Genomic DNA, 23,998 nt, shown 5'->3' with positions numbered 1-23,998 from the left:
CTAGGGCATATTTCCAACAGGTTCTGCAGAAGGATTTTCGTGTCCCTCCATTATAGGAGTAGAAGCACGGGCAGGACTCGTCGGGTCCTCTTGATGAATCGGCTCATCCTTGTTAACTGGTTCGTCTGCGCCAGCCAGCTCATCCTGCATCTCTGGGTTGTCCGTCAACGGGCCTGGGAAGGAACTTCAGTATCCACTACAGCAGAAGATGACCATCGCTTTTGTTTTTGACAAAGGCTTTGGCCCTGAATTTGCAAGACAAATGAAAATCAGTGCAGGAGAGACGATGAAAGACAAAACGGAACTTTATAAAATACTTACCCACAGTTAATGGTGAAAGTTGGCACTTGAGTAGCACTGGATTCATCCGATGATGGGGACGTCATTTGATAATCCAGGTCAGATGGATGAAGTAACTTTTTGATTTGGCCGGCTTGAGGGTGTGAAGAAGTTGGGCTGTGGGGCACCTCACTCGCGCTTTATGACGAGACAGTGAATTTGGCAAGCCTTCTGCCAATTCTCCGGAATCGCTCCTGGTCTTCCGCTTCGAGGTACCGGCGTACTGAGTTTTCTTCAAAAGAAATTGTGGGTCTAAATAAGCATCTGGATGTGAAAATGGTACCTTTCGGATCGCACGTCTCTTTTTCTTTTGAATAATTGTTTCCAAGTCGGGAGATTTGTTTACCTCAGCATCACCAGCTTGACTGGATTCAACCTGGTCCTGAGAAGAGGTGGTGTCAACAAGTTCATTAAACAGATGGCCGAGGGAGTCAAGATCTTGTACCTCATTTTCCTCCTCTTCATTCTCCGGCTCTTTGTCATGGTCATCCTGAGGAGGAGTGGGAACTCAAGGTCCAGTTCGCCACCATTCAAAACCCTCCTGAAACATATGACAAGCCGGTGTTTAACTAAGGAAATAAGAAAGTAAAAACATATAAACAGCGTAAGGGAAAATTTGCAAAGATGACTCATCGAAGGCATCTGATTTCCTGCATAGAAAGGGGGCAGTCCTACAAGGCTGCATTTTTTCCCAGGTCTCGCCCAGCAGTTTCTTGGTGGCTTTTTGATATAAGTATCAGATAATTCAACCTAGCTAAAGCTCAAATCATCTACCGGCTTTCCGGTATAATCGTAGATCAAGTGACCCCTCAAGCTAAGGGGTTGTATCCGCCATCTTACCCAAAACCGGGTTAAATTGACTCCAGTAAGGCCATGAGACGTCAGAGCATTAATTTTGGAGTATGAGGGCTCCAACTTTTCTCTTTCTTCTTTGGAGGCGAAACCCGAGAAAATGGTCGAAGCATCAAGTCGGTCCAATCTATAACCCGGCAGTGGGTGTTGATGTGCTGGAGAAGTGTCTTTACAATAGAACTAGGTCCTATGCCATCCTTTAGGATGGATTGCCAGTGCTACTTTCGGAAAGTCCGAGGTCTTCCTCCTTTGAATAGTAACCCCTCCAAGCTCTATGCTCGGCCCATTCTTGTGCTCTGTCTGGTGGTTGAGGTAAAAGAATTCTTGAAAGAAACTGATGGTTGGTTCCATTTGGAGATACACCTCGCAGAACACTTGAAATTGGCACAAGTTCATAATAGAGTTGGGACCAAGATCTTGAGGCCTGATGTTAAAATGATGAAGTATATCACAAAAGAACTTTGAACCCGGAGGTCGAAAGCCCATGTGCAAGTGATCAGCAAATATTATTATGTCATTTTGACCCGGTTGTGGATGGGTCTCTTCAGCAGGCAAGCGCCATTCTATTTCAGCCTGAGCCGGCAATAGCCCGGCGTTCACCAAGTTGGTCATCATAAGCAGCATGCTCGTTTTTGTCCAGTTGACTTCCTTATTAGTTTTAGGAGCCATTGGTCTGGATTGCAATAATGGTTCAGCTACAAGATATGAAAAACAAGTATAAGCCGGCAGATTATGGGGGTATTCCGGGTTGCGGAATTAAGAATCAAGTTATGAGACGGTGATAATTCAAGCTGGTATAGGCAGAATAAGTGCAGTTTACAGTTTGATGAATGACAAGTAAAAAAGGCATATTTTTCGTGTCATGGCAGCAACTATTCAAGACTAGCGATAGCCCGAGGGTCAACGCTCTAGAATGAGTATAACCCGGCAGGAATATCACTATGGTTTACGACCCAGGTAAGATTATGAAGCAAATTCCGGGTCAAGAGAGTCAAACAACTTTTGTGTAGGTTCAATATCAACATAGATCCGAAAAATGATCGCAAAAGAGGAAAAAATAAAAAGACCTAGGTTAGCAAGGTTTGCTACGGAGCAGCATTGGAGTTCATTCAAGAGACGAAAGCGGATCTATGGGGAAAATAAATACGTTGCAAGGGAAATCCATAGGCCATGTGGATGCTAATCCATTTGAGATCTAAATCTACAGTCGTGCCTTACGATGAACTATGGACGAACTCCAGCGAACTAGAGAAGAACTACAGAAAAGAAAACCACAAAGATGCAATGGAGCACTCACAGATCTGCAAAGAAGAGTTTGCAGGCTTCGGGATTCACGAGCGCATCCACGGTGTTCTTGGTCAGTCCCTGTGACGGCACTGGTACTGTTGCGGTTGCTGTCTTCGAGGTCGGAGAGCTTGAGGAGGCACGACGACGTTCGAGCGAGAGGAAGAAGGAGCAAGAGGGAGAAGAGGTAAAAAATGAACCCTGCGGGTCCGTTGGCCTATTTATGGGGGAGGTAGAACCCGAAACGACAGGGGCGAAACCCTAGGCGACGCAGCAAATTTCGGGTAAAAGGTGCCTCAATTTTCACGGTTGACAACATTTGACATATCCACTCAAAGATCTGTCGTGATGTCACGCATGGATTTCTGAGAGATAGTGAGGTGTCATGGTATAAGGTAGCGCAAAAGTACTAAGTGTGGAGCGAGACGCGTGACCGGGCGAATGAACTGACCTGGCAAGACACTTCTCAAGGAATAGAAATGAGAAAGATCGAAGGGGTGAGAAGATGACGGCTCAAGAAATAGAACCGGAACTCAATCCTTCACTTTTTTTCTTGTCTTATTTTCAGGTTCAGTGTAACATGGATAAATCCAAGCTAAACTGGGGGCTAATGTTGGGGTTGTTCCCCACAACTAAGACCAGGCCAGAGGTATGACCTAGCTAGGAGAATGGAGGATTTGTAGGTCACCTTACTTTTTGGATCAAGATGAAGGCCATCCAGATGGGCCAGAAGCCCAGAGCAAGACCTGGCATAAGTCCGGCCCTCATGAACCCTGTGGGCCGGCTCGAGAAGAAGGCCCAAGAGTGGAATGCTTCCTAACTTGGAGGCCAAGATGAATAAGAGTTGGAGTAGGGTACGGGTTAATAGTACAACCCGGAATCTTCTATAAAACTAGGGACTCAACCTGTTATATGAAGGGGATCCCCTAGGACCAAAAGACTAAGTTGCAATCTGTCGCGAGCTAGGTTAGCGAATCCGCATCCTTGTAATCGAGATCTCCAGCAATATCAATCAAGCAGGAAGTAGGTCTTTACCTCCACCGTGAGGGGCCGAACCTGGGTAAGCTCGTGTCCTTCGTTCCCGATCAACCCCGTTCAAGCGACCACCTAGTTGTGATGGCCTCCGGACTTAGTCCTTTCACGAGGGCATCTGCCGTGACAAAACCATGACAGGTTCCGAAGCTGCACGCACCACCTCGTTGTTGAGTTGTCAATGTAGATGGTTGGCCTCTCTGGGAAAAAAGTTTCTACTAAGCCAAAAATTCTTCACGCAATATTTTCGGTTGGTGCAATTTATTCTCTACCAAGATTTATAGCCAGTGGCCCTCAAGGTGTGTGCCAGCCTAAAGTCTAGGATGCACTTGAAGGATAAAATAAAACCGCCAATCCCAGTAGCCATTGAGACTCAGGTCGATTTGCAAAATCGGCCTGAGGACAGAATCCTTGCTCGGCGGCATACTTTTGGAAACAGAAACTCAGTGTGTGGTAGCCCCCGAGATCATCGTCGGGGTGGGCCGAGGCTTCTTTCGAGGTCATCAGCGGGGTTGTAGTCCTCCCCGTCGTCATCGTCGCCTCAATTCGCCATGTCACTACCTTTGCGGCTACCGTCGTTATTGTTGTTGCCATCCCCTCCTTTAGGGGGGACACCGTACCCGCAACTGTGGCTATTACCTCCTCCATTCTTGGGAGTGTCTACAATGTAGACATCATATGTGGAGGTTGCGGTCCATCGGCCTGTAGCAATCGGTGGTGTGTTGTCTGAGGATTGTCCTACAGCGTCGTCCATGTAGGATGTCTCTTCGGAGGCACTTGCGAGGATGTCCGTTAAATCTTCGACATTGGCGACTAGGTGGGTGGTGGGTGGGTCACAAATTTTGACCTTCCCCGGTTTTTCCCAGATAGGATCATATACCGCAATCTGGTCATCCGAGATCGCAAGTTTCTGAATATGATCTAACATGTTGTTCAGCAGCATCTTCTCGCTTTCCCCCATGGCCCAATCAAGAGCTGGAGCCAACAAAAATTTACCTGAGATCCGATCTTACATGGACCCCGGTTCTTTGTTGACAACTGGCATCTGGTCGTCGAGTACGATGTTCAGATCTTGACTCGAGGTCGGATCTAAACATGGGCCACGCCATTGTCTTGAACCACGACTGACTCGAGGGTTAGGACGGGCGCATCAGCACGCTCCTCGATCTGGTCTCACACCCGACCCGAGAAGGCAAGCTCGTCGAGTGAATCCACGGCATGCTCGAGGTTACCAAATCTGACGATCCAACCTGGGGCAAAGTTTTTGATCTGGCCGAGGTGGCCAGCCGAATCAACAAAGAGAGTGGTGTTGCCGAAGATAAAGATTTGTCCCGGGCAAAAGGTTAATCCATAACCAACCTGATCGTCGATCTAGAGGCAGGATCAAACCGTTTGGACTACTTAGAGGGACCTGCATGGGCCATTAATGATGGAGTCAAATCCAGCAGATCTCGGGTAGGGGGTTCCGAGTTGGTAGCCTTGGCATGATGGTAACAGGGACACATGATTTTACCAAGTTCGGTCTCTCTCGAAGAGATAATACCCTACGTCCTACTTTGATTGTATTGATTTCCAGGGAGTACAAGTTACAGGTTGATCTACCGCGAGATCTATGGGTGTATCAGCGGGTCCTCTACGAGTGCTACCACTCGGTTTATATAGGTACCGATGTGTACACAGATCGGTTACATTTAGGGTAATCGTGGCGTGGAGTCTTCGGAAGTTTCCATCCCGGCGCTCCTAGGCCCGGCGAACGAGGCACACTAGTAAATCATCTAGGGGGTCCTCGGCCGGCCCACCTAACCGGGAGACGACGTGGTAACCATTGCTATCAAGGATATGATCACTCGAGGAGAGGAACATTGCTATCAAGGAAGCTTCCAAGGAGCAAAAGATGTACATCGGGGCACACGACTTGGATCCCAATGCGGCGAAGTTTGTTCATGACTTCCATGCTAGTACTTGCATTTGTTTACAAAACTATTTAATTGCATGATTGAAACAACGAAGGCAGGACAAGGCCGGACATTTGGTGCCCATCCCGTCCAAACATTTGGTGACTTTGGTTGGATGGCCTCTGCCCCACCGGATGTCTACGGACACATCTAGACGTGTTTGCGATATTTGGATTTCCATCCTCTTCTAAGTAAATAAAAACACAAATTCTAGATATTTGGATTTCCGTCCTCTTCTAAGTAAATAAAAACACAAATTCTAAGGCAGATCGAATGAACGGGCTAGGAGTTTCGGTAACCAATTGTGCAATTGATTCTATGTTGGCGTCCCTCTGTAGGTGTATATAGACTGTTGTATGACAAACATGCGACGAGATAGTAGAGCTTTTGCCATCAAATGGGACTCGCATAGATAGAGCCAACAAAATCTCACTGCTTGCATGTATGTATGTGCAATGAACTCAACTCAGGCGAAGTGAACAGAAGGGTGCTCAAATTACACCCACTAAATGAATGAACAACACCACTTCTGAGGGGTCAAGTTGAAACAGCAAAAAGGAACCTAACACGGACCCCCTTCCCCTTCCCTTACATCCATCCCCCGAAACAAAACCATAGACAGTACAACATCACCCCATCGTTCCACCACAACACACTACCACCACCACCAAAGCATCTATACACACTTTACAAAACACTGGCCTCTCTACCTCACATGGAACTCTTTCTCCTAACCAAAACAAAACCAAGAGCAGGAGGTGGAGCCAGCACATAATGCACAGTATAAGATTCTATTGTCAGCACAACGACGCCTCCATCGTCTCATCCACTTCTTCCCCCATTTCAAATGTGTTTCTGTTGTTTGCCTGTCCTCCGATGCCGAATGGCCTGGGCGTCAAGACGGGTCCTCATGCAGCACGTTTCTGCGAGCCAAGGTCAACCCTGTGCTCTTGGTTGTCAACACGGGCAGATGCTTGTCAGATTACCAGATATACTTTAAATCAATGTCTTTGATATGTGCAGGTGAATCCTGATTTCTCTATCGCTATGAGCCCTTGAAGCTGTCATCTTTCAGTGACCAAGAAAACAAATGACCATTGGCATCCCCGCTCAGAAGCTGCTTCAGGTCGGGCGGTATACAAAGGGCAGTCACCGGGTGCTTGTGTGATTTGAGAACCTTTTGAAGAATTAGCCTGTATTCCAGCGTCTGGACATCCAGACCCGGCCCTCCATAGGTGGTTGTTGGGGATTTGTTTTTGTTGTTTGCTGCCTCATCAGACGTGCAGTGCACCATCTTCCATACCTTCACAGCACCACTTTGATGGCCTGTCACATACCAGTTTGTATCCTGCCAGTCTGAGTGTGTCGTGCTTGCCACAGATAAGATGAGATCAGAAGGAAGCTGAGAGGTGTTCACCACAGCAAGACAGTCTCCGTTGACGCTCCAAACAGCAAAAAGAACACCAGCACCAGTCAGAATCTCACCATTGAGGTTGTTCACATGTAATGCAGACACTGACGCTGGGAACCTAGGCAGCTGCTTCACAAAGACCAGGCCTGTCAGGTCCCACAAGATGACGGAACAATCGTCAGAGCCTGAGACTATTAACGAGTAAGGCTGGCTGACATAGATGCATGTTATTTTGGCAGTGTGGGCACACAGGGCTTTCTCCATCCTCAGGAGACGACGAATGCCATCCTTCACAAATCTCCATACTGCAACTACTCCGTCATCACCACCTGTGGTGAGAATGTTGCCATCATGGCTCACTCCAGTGCACTGAATTTGACTACCACCATGAAGGTTCTCATGTGTTGATTGAAGTCTATCCTGATCATATGTCAATATTCTCAAGCTGCGGTCAGGAAATCCCCATGAGATGTACTCACTGTAAGCAACTGGCTTGAGCAAGCTGTTTGATGCGGCAATTAGGATCTTGTCATTGTAGGTCACGATCTGGGACACTGACGATGCTGTCTTGCGGATCTCTTGGTGTGTGAGATAGGTGCTGTACCGTAGAGGATGAGGAGGAATTTTCCTGTCAGTCCGCCGCTGTGGATGGGCTTTTTGGAATAACTGTTTGGGGGTCTGGCCAAAGTGATTGATCTGTGCCAGTATCGAAGCCTTCATGGTAGGATCTGATACTGCATCTATGTCAACATTGCCTTCATATGTGTAGTGATAGAAAACATTGACGGCATCTTCAGCTGCCTGCCATTCACAAAAGAAAATAGCCATTACAATGCAACCAATGAATAAAAGCGGAAGTTACAAAGTGAAATATGGAAGACCGTTAACATTAATACTCATTTTGCTTCACTTTATACTTCACTCTGTTTGATATTACAATACTGTCCACAAATATATACAAATAGTTCTCTGCCGACATGGGACAAAACACAATAGAAATAAATGATCAAAACTACATCTCAGGGAGCATGAAAAACACAAACCTATATCCAAATAATTCCATCGTAAAAACAATATACTTGATTTAATCACAAACATGTATGTGCTATCATAATGATGGAAATGGCAGCTCCTTTAATCACAAACATGTATGTGCTACTGTAAAAACAATATACTTGATTTAATCACAAACATGTATGGAGTATGTGATATCACAAGGACTAGGGGAAAGATAAAAATTACAGGAGCCTGAGATGCTATATACCTTTCCTCTCTGCTTATATCCAAAAATAAGATCAATCCAATGATGCAGATTCTCAGATACATAGTCTGATTCCAGAGCTTCCCGGTGTTTTCTAATAAATTCTCTGGTGCTACCTTTCGCCCAAGGTGGCAAAACAACATCACCGACCTGAGAGCATTATTTCACAAAGTTTAGATGCTTGGCTCAAAAAGCTGAGCCTTGGTTAGAGTATCAGCATTACACCCAGCGCAAAGAGTAGTGAACTTTTGTGAAAGTAATACCTTCTCTCCTGATTGTTTCTCCCCCAAGTCCAGATTAAACCGGTTCTCCAAAAACTCGGGCAGATAATAGAACTCAGGAATGAGCTCTTTCACATCTGATGTGTTGCTCTTACCAGCAGCGCTTGTCCATGTATCTTTCACACTATTGAACAACCTGTCTGCATGGTCGAATTGTCCACCCTGCAGTTTCTGGTTTTCCATGCTGAATGGAGGCAGTCTTAGAAGATAGAAAAGAACAATCCCAGCACTTGAATAATGAGAACCATAATGGAACTTCGGTACATCAGGGTCATCCCAGCTTTCATATCTGAAAGTAACGGAAGAGGGTAGTCAGTTGATGTTAGATGTTGGGAAGCACTGAAGACAGTAGAGATTTTTCATCAACTGAAAAAGAAAAGAACAAAAGAGGTATTTCTGATAAGTGTTAGATGAACAAACCTCTTACGGAATTCCTCTTCTCCTCCCTCTGTTTGACATCCCATTGGTTTATCAAGCTTACGGAAGCTCTGTGGGTTACTCAGATCTAAGTTATCGCTTTCGTAATCTGCAAGAACCCATGGAAATACTGGGTACTGTGTAAGGTCGCTATAGCCCCGACCGGCAAGTGTATTTAGATGCATGAGATACTGGAAGTTGGTAATTTCTCCACTTTGCCATCTTTTGGAAAAAGATTTTGCCATAACTTTGAAAAGGCGGCTCCCCTCACCGCTATCCTGCTTTGAGGAAGCTGATATTGTCGTGTCCAACCTGTGGAAAGCCATGTTTATTATCAAGTTCCTTTACTCAAGCATCCTAACGATAAGTAAAGGTGACAAGTGAAAACATTAAAATGCCAAATCCTACAAGTTCAGATCGTTCATAAAAGATGAAGATAAAATCCTCACTGCCTCCTGAGCTATTAATTACAAGAGACCATTCAGGAAGAAACATTGATAGCAAACAGCTCTAGTTAAACACAGGAACCGGGCAAGATCTGCCTAATAAGAACTCAGATTTCATAAATTTACATGTATTTGCAGTTGACTGGCTGGTTTTGACCGACTACACCCACTTCTCAGAAAACACTAATTTCAGACAATACTGAAACATAACTACTATTCTAGCCAATGAAAGACACGAACCAGTTATACTAGTAAGAAATAAGAAATGATAAAATCTTAACATTAAGCAAGTGTGCATAGAATTAACTCAACGTATATAACTGCAAAGGATTAAGAATACAAACATGCTATTCCGTGGGAGGTTCATGGCAATCAGAGTTCTGAAAACTTCCTCCCTCTCTTTTTTGTGGAAAACTAGAAGCTCGTTACACCCATCCATGCTGAAAATCTCGATTGCAACAGGTCGAAGCTGATAGTCACGTTTCAGGAGCTCATGGACACTATCAAGCTTCCACATATGCCATGGATGAGGCAGGTTGCTGCTATTGCAAAGATTTTCCTTACCCCAAGCACCTCCATTGTATGCCCATGCTCTACCACCAAGTGAGTCCTTTGCAGTTGCACCCCATGGTGAAGGTGATTTCTGCTGGGAATCAATGCTTCCCATTATATCCTTTTTCACACCTAAAGCCTGATCAATGACAGAAAGCTCATCTTGATCGGCCTTTTCGCAAATGCAGTTGGAATCGTCGATGTAGAAGTTCTCAATAATGTATAAGCAAAGCTCCCCAATAAGAAATATACCATCGTGCTTGTCAAGACCAGCAACACGTTCACAATTGTACTTATGCCTGATCTTTTCAGAAGGTTCCATATAAGGCCTGATAAGATATTCTCCGTTGTCAAGCAACTCCTTATCTGATTTATCCTCTGAGGTTCTCGTATCAGTACCTTTAACTGAAGGTGGTTGTCTTGGTGAATATAACTCAGATCTACCTTGGACACTCTCTGACATGTGATAAGAAAAGGAACTTGATTTTGCTCCGAAATCATTTGCAGAGTGAAGACTCTGTTCATTGATGCTGCTTTTATCATCAGTCCAGCCAATTGGAGGTGACGCTGTGCTTCCTCCTTTGAATATGTCATCATCCTCTTTGAAAGATGCAAAATCAGCAGCATCAAGTTCCCTCTGCTCAGTATCATAGGTCAAAAGATTCAAGCCCGACATTGTATCTGACCCAGATGTCATCATGTCTCCATCCTCCTCCTTGGCTCTAGTAACATCATCAAACCCAAGGCTGCTGGTTAGAACATTCTGAATAGTATCTATCTTAAATTTGGAGTTCTCAAGTTTCTTCCGCATTCTATATGGTCCTTCAACAGCACATAACTGCCATGCAGGTTCTGTGGATACTTGACAAATGGGGAAAATACCTCTTTCATGTACAAGCTGTTGAATTTGGCTCTGCCACTCACTTTCTCCATGCAATATCCATCCATATTTGTCTTGACGAATTGCCCTCAGCTCTGTGGACATCACATCACGAACCAAATCAAGATTATACCTCCGTTCATTTATCTGCTCCCAGTGTCTGGCATCTAGCTTTACAATTTCGCGTGATTTCCGTCCCATCTCCTTCTTGCGCCTGACTTCCATGCCTTTTATTCTCACCCCAGGAAATTTTGCTGAGCCAGTAATGTACTGAACCCACATTATTAAAGCACACTGGTCTAACACTTTACTAATTGTTTGCTGAGAATTCTCGAGCCACTCAAAAAACACGGATGTACTCACAGTCAGCAATTTGTCAAGCCCTCCATGCAGAATGTCTGTTTGTTGCCCCTGGTTAGGCTTACAAACAAGCAGGTCCTCAAGAGATGGGCGTCGATGCACTACCAGGTACTTAAGTAAATCCACCGCTAAGTCTTGTGCAGTTAATCTCTTGTCACGAAGAAGTGCCATCAGATTGATGCAGAAACAACACATTAGATCATTATCAACATTGCTTGGGCATAGAATCAGCCTCTTGTTGGAAATCAAAAGCTGAAGAATGGTACAAATATCGACAGAATACTCTTCTTGGGGAGGTTTTGAAGCTAAATTTCTCCCTGTTTCCGTTAGGAAAGCCAGATTTGCCAGCAGGTCATCCTCCCCAAGATTCTTAAGGAATGTTGGCAGGAAACAGTACATTATCAGACGGTTTGTGTTCTTCAATATGGCATGGATGTAGGGGTCGAGTTGCCTGGTTCCTCGAGCAATGGATAAAATACCTTTACCTGAAGGTACTGCATCTTCAATACGGCCATCTTGATTGGCAAGCTGCAACATGGACAACAAGAACTCTAGTGTTCGCAGTACACCGACTGGGGTTGGAAAGCAGCCAATGTATACACGGTCAACAATCAGCCAGCAAAGTGGTTCCAAGTTGACAGACCAGCGACTCTTGTCGAGTTTCTTCCCATCTTCTTCATCATCGAGTAAGAGTTTTCTTTCAAGGAAGTTCATCAGTCTGCTTAGGCACAAGCCTTGAAAAACCAAAGCAGAATCAACGTCTACAAACAAAGGCACGGACTCAAGAACGCTCTCAATAAAGAGTGTTGCTTTGAGCTGCTCTGATATAATATCAGCAAGGATTTGAGCAATGAAATCAAGAACAGCAGTAGCTCCTGCAGAGCAAGGGCCACCCCCATAACCTACATCATCTATGTCAAGCAGAAGCTTCGAACTGATCGGGAAAAATGTATTCACTGCAGGCGATCCCTGAATGCTTGTCTTTAGATCAGGAGATGAATCGAGGTCCATTGCAGATATAGTTGAAGACATGGATGGAGAGGCTGTTAGGTGTCTACCATCAGTATATGATCCTGTGCTACCAGCCCAAGAAGTGAATGGGGCCATGGGAGACGCGGTAGGGGTGTTTGCTGGTTTATGAGTCGATCTCTCAGACAAAACAGGGGATCCAATGTTAATCACAGAGACTGAGCTGGGTGAATCAGATAGTTGGTGAGAATCGGCAATGCCATTTGATCTCACAGCTGATAACGGTCCTTTATCATGAGCATTCTGAAACACTTGGCTTGCTTCTCCATTTAGAAACTTGGTGCTGAGCTCCTCACTGAGAGAGATGTCTGCTTTTACTTCACCATTATCAGAAGAGTTCTGCATGTCGGTACTTCCTGAGCTAGTGCTTTTTTGCTCCTGAGGAAAACTTGCAGCACTCAAAGTTTTGGCAGATTGTTCCTGATTCTGTGGCAAACATGGAAAGGTATCTTTTGAACTTCCATTGTCATCATCATTCATGTTCTTCTCATCTATTGCAGCAGTTGTTAGATCTTTTGCCATCTTCAACGCACAATCAGACCTGCAGAACAAAAGGAAGGGTCAGTTTGAACATCTAGAACACCAGGTAACTTGATATATGCACATCATACAAACCTTGCACAAGAGAAATATAGATCAATACAGCTTTCTAGGAATTCATGTCGCCTGCAAACAGCAGAGAATGGTGGGCAGGTTTTTGCCAAATCAACCATGAACCGCAATATTGAAGTAGCAACAGCAGGTGCTGCTGCTTCCCCAGCCATTAACCTTGCTGCATATGTCTTATGCATCAGAGCTTCTCCTTGAAGATCTCCTCCCATGTCTGATGTTGCCTCCACAAGATCCGCAACCAAGGTGCCATTAAGGTGTGAAAGATTGTTATTCTGATGTGCAAGCATAGACTTCATAATAAATGAATCAAATGTAGCTTTTGCCATTGCGATAACAGTATCCAATAGATCCACAAACTTCAGTTCTCCATAGTTTCCATCACTAGGCATGAGAGCATGGAAATCAAGCATGCGGACCTCCGGAACTCGAGGATAAACAGGCTTCCCAAAAATCAAACAGAAGATTATATAATATATTTCAGGAGAATCATAAAAGCTTGGAAGCACATGATTCAACCCTTGGAAACCACCACTTGTACGGAATTTCAGAGCGAATGTAGCAGATGATGTAAGGCAAACTCCTAATAGGGTGGTGATCCATCTCATACTTGTCGGATGCACAGCTTCATCAAGGAAATATGTGACCAATCTAGATGAAACAACTTTATGCCATTGCTCCAGCAACTCTTCAGCGTTTATGGTTACTTGTAGATCAATGAGCATTTCAAGTAACATGTTCCTCACAATAATATGCTTTCCCATAGCCTCCCGGACAATCTGACGGTTTGGGCTAAGTTCTGGAGGATCAAATGTCATGATTATGAATCTTACAACAAGCTCCAACTCGGAAGCTAGAAAACCATCCTCCAAGATGACACCAAGCAGCACAACTAGCTTCTCCAGCACAGGAATTTCAACATCCCCACGCTGTAAAGTAACAAGAAGATGCTGCACAAGATTAATTCGACGCAATATTGTGAGGTTATGGTTCCTAAACCAATGCATTGATACCATCCTCTCAAGAAACCCAAGAAGAGTTATTTGTACTGATATAGGAGCAGCAACCCATATAGTCCAGTCCAAGAGAACATGTTCAACCATATCAGCATTTGACAAAACTATGAACTCAGAAGTCTCACCAGCTAAGTCAGCATTTTCAAGCTCAGACAAATGGCTGAATGAATCTTTTTGAGCTGAAAAATCATCTAGATCTCCATGTGATCCACCAGAAGACAGATCATCGCCAAACTTAGGTAGGCTAAGATCATCAAGACTGGCATCTGGGGAGATACCAGATGCATAGCTTGATGTTCGGTTTATATTTGATTTCTGTGGCTCGGGAAATGAAGCCTCACAGGCAGCGATGCGGAAGAAGATATCAAGAGATTGCATATCGAATAATGACATCCTCCTGTGCAGAAAAAGTGCGAGAAGATGATAGCCCCTCAAGGCCTGCATGTCTTTCACATTTTGATGGCCCTGCTGAAGAGACAATGCAAGCAATTCCAGTGCCATATGCAGCATATCCTTAGTTTCAGCAGCCTCAACAAGAGCAAGCACAACAGGCATTCCTCCAACAGTTTGAACAGTGTCACCAATTGTGCATTGATTACACACATAAACATCACCACTTAGACGTCCGTATCGTGGTATACCTGTCAATATGAAGAGCTAATTCAATCTTGACATACTCCAACCAATCGAGAAAGACAAAACATAAATCAAATAAGGAAGAAGTTCACGCACCTCCTATAGGGGATGCAGCAGCAGAAGTTGGATCAACAAGGTTAAGCAAGGAAAGAGTCCCAGATGCTCGAAAAGCATCTGATGATGTTCCATCAAATGCAAATATTAGCTTCCTCCCAGACAATTGCATTGAGAGATTTCTTAACCTTTCCATATCCCATACAATTCCACTGCTCTCAAGTCTAGAACTCACTTGTTTCGCTGAACTATCTATCCGCTGGCTGCTTGAAGGTGCAGTTACTTCCACTTCAAGTGAATCAAGAATTGCCATTACCTCCCCACCACAGGCCCGGTTAGGTACAAATCTCAGAAGATCGGTGTCCTGGAACAATCCCCGGTAACCTTGTCCAAGAATATACATGAAACAAATGCTCCCTGGTGTCAAGACTTCCTCGAAAAGGTAACAACAGCGGAGCTGCCATGATAAGTCAGAAACTTTGCCACGGGTAGCAGGTGTACCAAGTGTTACTTGCAATGATTTACCAAATGGGGATGGCGAGTATCCAAGCTTGCCAGTATGCCTCAGCTTTCCGTCAAGGTAAATGCTTGCCACACTTGCTTGGAAAAGGCCAGCTAATGCATTTGGTTTGCTATGAACAACTGCAAGATGATGCCATTTTCCCTCCACCATTTCAATGCCAGGAAATGACAATGAACTTGAATTGCTTGTTGCTATAGTAAAAGCACCATTGTCATGAAGATAAAGTTCTGCATACAAAGTGTTGGCGTCATCCACTGCACTCACAGAAAAGATGCGCAAAACTTGCGCACTCCTTTTACCATAAGCCCCTTTTGATGGTTTTTCTGTTTCCTTGGAATGGCTTCTAAATAAGTTTCTAAACTGGAACCAACAAACAAAAGAGTATCCAGAAACAGGTGGCCATGTCCTTTCCCCTAATGAAACCTGAATGGATGCATAGCCAGCTTTACTCATGTCCATCTCAATGAAAGGGGCTAGAGAAATATCTCCTTGTCTGACATCTTCCATTTGAATTAGCTTCTCCATCATATTTACAAAAAGATGACCTGAACGCTTCACTTTCAGCTGAAGTATATACCTCACAAGAAGTCTTAGTTCGGAAGAAGACAACCTGACCAAAAAATTACATGTAAGACAAAATCAAAGGACAAGACCTTAGATCAGCAATGGAATTTCATGGAATATAACTGACCTATAGGCACCTAGCACTTCAACAATCCTCAAAGCATGATTGAGAATAGGAGAGGAACCCTCCAAAAATGGGTTGATTGTCTCGAGTAGAAGACCAACACATCCTGTATAACAAAAAGGGGAACAGAAACATAAGGGACTCTTCTCAACATGATCACAAGAAAAGAAAGGGTAACAAGAACTTTCGTCCATACCAACAGAAGTTAAATTCTCCTGGTTGAAGGGACCAGCATTTGCTAGTTTCTCGATGAATTTCAGCAACTCAAGTTGAACTTTAGGCGTAAACATTAGCAAGGAGCGGATCAATACGACAACTGCACTAGCATTATAAACACGTTCCACATCAAGCTTTGAAACTCCAAACGAGGTTGCAGACAAGAAACATGGTTCATCCTCTGAGGTTTCAGATGAGATGCTCTCTACCTGCAGGTTGCTGGTAGGAGGAAGAACAATCTCTAGTGCAAGCTCAAGCATAAGTAAGATAACTTGCCTTTCGCAATCCACACAAAGCAACCCAGAATCAGAGAGAAGATCATAGAAAGTGTGTGACGACAGAACTGTATGCAGCCTTATCCTATTAACAGCATTGTTGCATACAGCAGCTGTCATAGCGCGCATTAGAAAACCAAAGATCTTCATGTGAGTAAACAATGATAGTTCATTCTCCTCATTTTCACCTTCATTCTGGAAACTATGAAGCGTTGTAAGTAGAAGAGAAAATCCAGTGGCTTCTCCAAAAATTCTTTGTGCTGAATTGTTTGCCCCAAGAATGCGCCACAAAGCTCCGAATGTATCACACTTTGCATCATTGTCAAGCTTGTGCTGAGAACCCAGTGAGGTTGATACCATCCCACTCTTCAAGATCTCAATCAGTGATCCTATTTCTTCAGGATGAGCCTGAAAAAGAGCAAGGTTTACATATGTTAAAGAAATCACAGTTCGCCTGCCATGCTGATGAAGTTCACTTATTTAGCACAACTGGAACCAACAAGTCATATGGCAAGTATAGGCACTTAAACTTGCATAGGAGCTCCACTTAGGCCCAAAAAACTTAGGACCCTAAAGTATGATAAATCCAGATGAAAAATGAGTTATTTTCATGGGAGAATAAGGTAAGAACACAAACCTGAAGAGAATCTTCAATTATTAAGCATGACAGTAGCCGTAGCACACCAGATCTGTGGCTTTCTGATACCAAGAAAGGAAGAATGGTGTTGACTCCATTGGAAGATCGGAAAGACTGCTGGTTAGTCTCAGCTCTCTTCAGCAGATAAAAAAGGCAATCCCAGGCAACATTAAGTGTCCCTTCATCATCAAACATGGGAAATTTCGTGGAACCAGAAGCCATCAACTTCGGTGAAAGAATGGAGTCTTCGTTGTCCACAGTTTTCTGAATATCATCTGTGTCAGACCTAATCTCCGGAGAGTAAAAGATCTTGCTCTGCTGATCATCTCCAGAGAAAAGCTTGTTTTGTTTCAAGTCATCTAACAATGCCCCAAGAACACCCACTTCCCTGAGAACTTTCTTGTACTGCTGATCAAAGGACAGGAGCTTTACGAAGAAAGAAAGTACAGTATGCTTAAGACTGGTAGAAATTGGTTGTTGCAGTAAGCAACAGAGTGATAACAACTCCTGCTCTGGAATACAATTTACAACAGTGACTGCATACTCTAGAATTTTTAAGATGACCTCTTGAAGTGCTGCAGGGAAACCGCCCATGTTTAGGATAAAAAGAGGAACAGTTCGCAGTTGCTGACATAGCTTGTAGTTTTCGAGATGGCTCGAGAAGATCTTGAACATTCTATTGAGAACTTCAGCTTGTACTTCTAAGTTGTCTGCCTTCAGAAAAATGTCCTGTAACATCTGAATGGCTTCAAGATCTTTTACCTTGGGACTGCTCATTTCCAAAATGTCATCTGCAAACTTGTCAGCAGATGGGGTTCGGCTTCTGCTGTGACCTGTTCCCTTCCCATGAGAAGATTGCATACTTTTACCAACAAAATCTTCAGAGGGACCAGTTTGCGACAAATTTACAAGAACATCAAGCAACCTGGACAGCTGAGGTGAAAGGTCACATGAGAACGTATCTTCTTCTAATCTGCGGGAAGCGTCCGACCTACTCTCTTCAGATACTGTCTTGGGCAAGGATTGGTTAACCTGATTTTTGTGTAAGCTGCATAGTGTGAGTGCAAACTGGACAAGGAACTGGTAACCATGAGCATTGTGTATGTCTTCCCTGAGCCTAATGGATCCAGCCTCTGCAAGTTAAACGGAACATCATAATATTAGCGCTCAAGACTGAACATTTAATACATAAGCAATGAGAATTTTGAACCAAACCATCTCTTCTTGGAAGAAATGCATATGAATGGCAAAAGGTCTTATTGATTTACCAGGCCTATAAGAGAGCTCAACACATTCCAGTAACAAATCCACAATGCTGATGGTATAAGCAGCATCACCACTTTGAGGTTCGAAATCTTTCACGGCCATAAGGAGTACTTTAATCTAAAAGGCATAATTAACAATGGGTCAATAAAACTAATTAGAAATATTTGTAAAAGAATAAGTGTTCCAGTCACACACACACCCAAAAAAGTAATTGTCTAAATGAAATATTATAGATGCATCGATAAAGTATCTGTGCTCTTCAGAGTTATATCATTTGCCATGAAACATCAGCAAAAACAGCAGGTTACAGCTAGTGATATATACAATGAACTAAAACCACGACAAGTATTTTAGAACGGAGGGAGTAGTTTAAATCAAGACTAGATGACTGAGGATGCATTTTTACATGGTGTTTGGTGTCAAGGAGACATTTTACCTACCAAATAAAACAACCACCAACAAGAGAACAACAAAACTGAAATACTATTCCGTCAACAGTAAAGAGATAAAGAAATAAGTACCAACTGATGCTTCCTTATGTACTTCGCAGAAGTCCCATTGTCATTTGCAAGAAGAAGACTGAGAACCTGTTTGGTTATTAACTTGAATATTTAGTAACTCGTGATCTGACAGGAATATCTCTAGATAAACGCTGTATCATATCAACCTACCTGCATCGCATGCCGATGAAGCTGAATTGTGTGAAGAGGAACAAGACCCTCCTTGAACTGAGAAAACACAGATACAGAACCATTTGCAACCATGTGGAAAAGAAGCTGTAGAGCGTCATCTTCAATTAAACTTGGTGCAGCAGATGAATGGCTCGCTAGTGCCTTCATTATATGCACTACACTTGCCTCGATCTTCGTAGAAAAAAAAAACAAGAAATGAGATCAAAACCAAAATTGGCCATGACAAAGTAAAAAATAGGATAAACATATCACGTATTTGAACATAAGGCAGAAGACTTGTACTCCCTCCGTTTCTAAATATAAGCCCTTTTAGAGATTTCAATATGGACTACATACGGATGTATATAGACATATTTTAGAGTGTAGATTCACTCATTTTGCTCCGTATAAAGTCAGTATTGGAATCTCTAAAAAGGCTTATATTTAGGAACGGAGGGAGTAGTTAATAAGATGGACATTGAAGAGGACAATATACAAAGTGCAACCAAAAATAGGTTAACAAGCTGAAATTTTGCCTCAATGTATGTCAACAACTATGAAATCTTGCAAAGGAAGTCCTCTTTCTATGAGAAACAAAAGAGTAGTGTTACCTCGAGCCGCCGAGATTGCAAAGGACACCAATCTTTATTCTTCCCACTTGCTGATCCTTCTCCACCAACAGGTGAGGATTTTTTGCAGGATTCATCAGAACTCAACAGGGAATTGAGGATATATATAAGGCAGCACAGAATACCAGAGTCCAACAAAGGCTGCTTATCAATAGTCTGTAACCAAGAAATTAAACATGAAATGCGTGTTACTCTGAGAAGTTGGCGAATGTTGTTTCATCTTGGATTTCAAATATCAGAAATCAGCTGTGCAAGACCCTATCCTTGCTAAGTTTACTTTAATCAGAAAGTGCACGCCTCTTCCTTCTTCATACTATGTACATCATGCTTCAACTTCAATGCACTACAGAAGTTGAAAGTGGAGGCATAGAAAACAAAAAATGATGTATGCCACACTAATCTACCCGATTGCACATCACAACACAATATAACACCACACATTAGCAATATTAGTTACCTATGATCCCTTCAAAACATCCACTGGCAAATACTAGAAGAAAAACCCATTGGCAAAATAAGGAAGCGGCTATACGGTACAATAATAACTAGCACTGTTTTGATAAGGTTTGAAATAAAAATGAAGTGCTCTTATTACTGGGATGTTTAGAATTACTTTAAACCTCCAGATAGCTTGGACGTGCACTGACAGAGCAGGCAAAGTAAAAATAGATTATACTCCCTCCGTCCGAAAAAGCTTGTCCCAAGCTTGTCTCTCAAATGGATGTATCTAGGCACTAACTTGGTGCTAGATACATCCATTTGAGGGACAAGCTTTTTCGGACGGAGGGAGTACTGGTGAAAACGGGCATTGCAAATGGAAATAAACACACTATTAGCAACTAGCTAATTAGCATTATAAAGTTAAAATGATTTGATGTAACATGTTGGGTTATAATCTTGTGGCTTATATATCAATGAACAAGCATTTATTGCAATGAAATTTGGACCACCTAGCATTACTATTAAAACCTTACAGACTGTCGTACCATGACTGTCAAAACTAAACATCAGATGAACACACGATGGAAGAAAAAATAGAACATAAATGGAAACTAGTATCTCAAGATGTTAAGAAGGGCAACTGGACAAACCTCTGTCACAAGAACTTCAACTGCATATAACAAGTTTGAACCCGGACATACGCCAAGCTGGATCATGGAAATAAGTTATCAGGCAGTGTATGGTTAGCTGAAGTTTGGAAATTGCATCATACAAATAGACACAATAAGGACAAACCTCTGTGACCTCAGAAAAGAAGCAAATAACATCATCAACATGCAAGGATCTTCCTTTGCTGTGGATTCTTAGTTTCTCCACATCTGTGACAAAGGCCCTTCCAATAACAAAAGCAAAAACATGTGCTTCTACTAACCTGTATCAAATATGAGACAAGCTATTAACAAAAAGATATGCGGGAAGATGTTTCGCATAGAGAATAATGACAAGCAATGCCATAACAGTATCTGAGAGAGTGAAAGTATGGGGAGTCATACTTTGTAACTAATTGAGCTACACTAAACTGCTGCTTCACTAGCCTACAGAAGACATCTACTGCCAAATTTAAGGCCCTTTCTTTCTCCTGCGCAGGAAAAACCATAAGACAATTGTTAGACTAAGAACCAAATACAAAATGTTATTGGCTTACAGTGACAAAATGAAAGCATCAAGATACCTTTTCAGAGCTGGAAGAGCGGAATTCTTCCCAGAACCTCCTGAAGTCTGACACCAGTTCATTTTTTCCCCTGCAAGTACAAGAGAAATAATATTAAGAACGACAGTGTAAAGGATTAAACCATGTAACCTCTGCAGAAGAATTTCATCATTCACTTCAAATAGCAGAGTCAAATGCCTCAGCCCTCAACAATATTTGAAATGAAGGACTGCAATGTTTCTTTCATTGTTTTAAGGTAGAATTCATGCATCAAAATCATACAATGTGTGATGTGGCTGTGTGGCAGTATGCATGCACACGCCTGTTACCTGCAAAGGTATAAAGTAAATCTAACGGGTAAAAGAGAGAACTACTGTATCAGGTCTACGCTTTGCAGGTCCTAATAGTATCCCTTTTTCACATAGTAAATGATCAAACTATTCATCCCATGACAATAGATTGTATAGTGGTGATTCAGATAAGGATTAAGACTAGCAGGAACACATTAGTACTGAAAGTGCGAAAATAATTCTTCTTTCTTGGTAGCTTACGGGTGTTTAACAGATAATAGAGCAATGGCAAAGGGAACAACTAGAGAGAAAGTCCATTTGCAGACCAAGAGATCGCGCATATAGAAAAGAAAATACGACTTATAACCGATAAATCATATAACTGGTTCTTCACATAGGACCTCTGTTTCTAAATATAAGCCTTTTTAGATATTTCAATACAGACTACATACGGATGTATATAGACGTATTTTAGAGTGTAGATTCACTCATTTTGCTCCGTATGTAGTCCATATTGAAAGGCTTGTATTTAGGAACGGAGGGAGTATATGCAATGGTTTCAAACCAGACCCATTACATAACCCATTGTGATTTTACGGTAGCAGCTTTCTTTAGCAATTGTCGAGCCAAGATTAACTGAACATGATCTAGAAAGGGTCACGGAGAATGCTAACCTCCTATAGGAATACCAATTTAATGGTAGTAGCATATGTGCCCAATTCGCATACTTGCAGAATGTGTTAGCACCTAGCTCATATACAGTGTGACTATTTGCACATAACCGTAACAAGACAGTCCTAGCAATGAACATTCAAATCTAACAGGTAACTTCACGCAGGCAATCAAACACGGGTCCTAGCAAAAAGTTGAATCGCATGTTAAGAGTGATACACACCATCTTAATCCCACGGCATCGGAAATGTGAACATTCCAGTTCATCAAGCTGGCTTCGATCATAACAACTAAACATCACAGTTTCTGTCCTACAAGGAATGTGTAAAACCACGGCTCTGTAATTCTAAGAAACGCATGCAGAACACATAAGAAAATGAGAAGCAGGGGTGGGCAGACTGCAGGGGCGTTGGAATCCATGAATTGACCGTGCAGCTAACGCCTCGTCCAACCACCCAACATCATTTCACCCCACAGCACATGAGCAAGACAAAATCAAAGAGAGAAAACACTGCAGCTATATCGTAAGCTTGAGCTAGAAACGTGATTTGATTAGGTGAATCAAACCGTCATCAGTAAAAAAAACGTCAATCTAACGCCCAATCCCGCATCTACCAAACAAAATCTCCAGGGAGGAAGCGCATAGGGGAAGAAGCCGCCGTCCACGATCGAGAGCTCGCGGAATCCAAATCCGATGGCCATTGCTCGGCCCGGAAACGCAAGCAGGCGCGGCGGGATCGCGTCAACGGAATCAGGCGGGAGGGGAGGGGACGCACCTGGCGGCCGAGGGCGAGTTCCCGGACGCGGCGCTGGCGCGGCCGTCGTCGCTGGCGGAGGCGGAGGCGGAGCTGAGGCGCGGGGTGGCGGGGTCGGCCTCCTGGTCGTGGAGCGGGGACGCCGGGGGCGGCGGCGGCGGAGGCGGCTGCTGCTGCTGCGGGGCGGCGAAGACGACCTTACTGAGCAATGTCGACCATTTCATGGTGCCGGCCCCTCATCCGCCGCGCAGATCCCGGCCGGATCCCGCCGATTCGCCGGAATTCCGACGCGATCCCCCTCCTCGCCTCCCCTTATTCCCCTATCAAAATAATTTCCCCTCCCTCTCTCTCTCCCCTGCGCGTGCGCGTGCGTGGCTGCTCCCTCCGCCTCCTCTCGTCGCCTCCGGCTCCTATTTTTGTTGCTGTTTCTCTCTTGCTTGTTTGTGTGCCCTCTCTCTGCCTCCTCGCTTATTTCCTTCCCTTTTTACTCTTTTCTTTCCTTCCTTATTTTCTCTCTTCACGCGCTTCCCCCCTCTCTCTCTCTCTCTCTTCTTCCTCCTCCTCGGCCTCTTTGTTTTGTTGGGTGTGTTTTTTGTATCGCGACTGTGTCTTCTCCTGTTTGGTTTGGTCGCTGCCTGCTCGCTTCCTCCCTCCTCCCTTCCGTGACGATAAATATCGGTTTACTTGTTCAAAAGAAATATAATAAACACAGACAAAAAATCCTGAAGGTAACATCGTTAACAACTGCTACTAACCCCTCTCTGACTTTGTGTCTGATTAACTTTAATCTTTTGCGACTTGTGTCTGACGTACTGTGTGATGAGGGTGACAAAGCCCTGTGTTTGGTGAGTGTAAAACTTCTATGAGACTGCTAGTGGTGCACTCAAAAAGGGAGAAACTGCTAAGCAACAGGGTGCATTCTCTAAATAAGCAAGATTTTCCAGGATTATTTACATAGAATTTGATGCTTGATGTTTGGTGCACACAAAATAAATTTTGTATATCATTGGTGTACTGTATGTAAAATATAAGGATGAAGAGAACTTACCTTTCAAAATTACAAGACGGAGAAGACAGAGAGCTGAGAGGCAATGTCGAACAGAGTCGAAGGCGCGCATTTGAGGCATTTCTAGGCTTTGTCGTTGGCAAAGTTTTGAGTTATGGGTCTGTCAGTGAGCCATGGGTTGGTTTTCCGCCTCCTCACGCACATCCATGAATGAAGATGTCAAAAATGTATAATATCAGGTGTGCACATCCTAACAAAGATAGAAGTGTTTTAACATATTCATCAATGATAGTGCATCCAAGGAC

The 23,998-nt window shown here is 43.5% G+C and overlaps 1 protein-coding gene across 1 annotated transcript; it reads right to left on the bottom strand.

Annotated features, from left to right (window-relative positions):
• Positions 1-5,938: 5,938 nt before the first annotated feature.
• LOC123122794 (protein SPIRRIG) lies at positions 5,939-23,251 on the bottom strand. Its single transcript, XM_044543132.1, has 19 exons — positions 22,709-23,251; positions 20,992-21,061; positions 20,813-20,898; positions 20,556-20,691; positions 20,411-20,467; positions 19,302-19,475; positions 18,691-18,882; positions 18,541-18,606; positions 18,022-18,136; positions 16,754-17,886; positions 15,822-16,524; positions 15,629-15,731; positions 14,457-15,547; positions 12,715-14,365; positions 9,623-12,640; positions 8,836-9,144; positions 8,398-8,704; positions 8,138-8,284; positions 5,939-7,674 (listed from the first exon to the last, which is right to left on the bottom strand). The coding sequence occupies exons 1-19, from the start codon at positions 22,909-22,911 to the stop codon at positions 6,508-6,510; spliced, it is 10,728 nt and encodes a 3,575-aa protein (XP_044399067.1). The 5' UTR covers positions 22,912-23,251; the 3' UTR covers positions 5,939-6,507.
• Positions 23,252-23,998: the final 747 nt, after the last annotated feature.

Source organism: Triticum aestivum, chromosome 5D (genome assembly GCF_018294505.1).
Source record: "Triticum aestivum cultivar Chinese Spring chromosome 5D, IWGSC CS RefSeq v2.1, whole genome shotgun sequence".
Lineage (NCBI taxonomy): Eukaryota > Viridiplantae > Streptophyta > Magnoliopsida > Poales > Poaceae > Triticum > Triticum aestivum.
Note: the sequence above shows the minus strand (reverse complement) of the source record. Positions and strands in the feature narration are given on the sequence as shown.

Excerpts from the sequence above, each read along its gene's own strand:
- LOC123122794 (XM_044543132.1), bottom strand. The coding sequence starts at position 22,911 with ATGAAATGGTCGACATTGCTCAGTAAGGTCGTCTTCGCCGCCCCGCAG. Across the intron at positions 15,548-15,628 it reads GAAGTGCTAGGTGCCTATAG|GTTGTCTTCTTCCGAACTAA; the intron begins GTCAGTTATATT and ends TTTTTTGGTCAG. Across the intron at positions 8,705-8,835 it reads GAAGAGGAATTCCGTAAGAG|ATATGAAAGCTGGGATGACC; the intron begins GTTTGTTCATCT and ends CGTTACTTTCAG.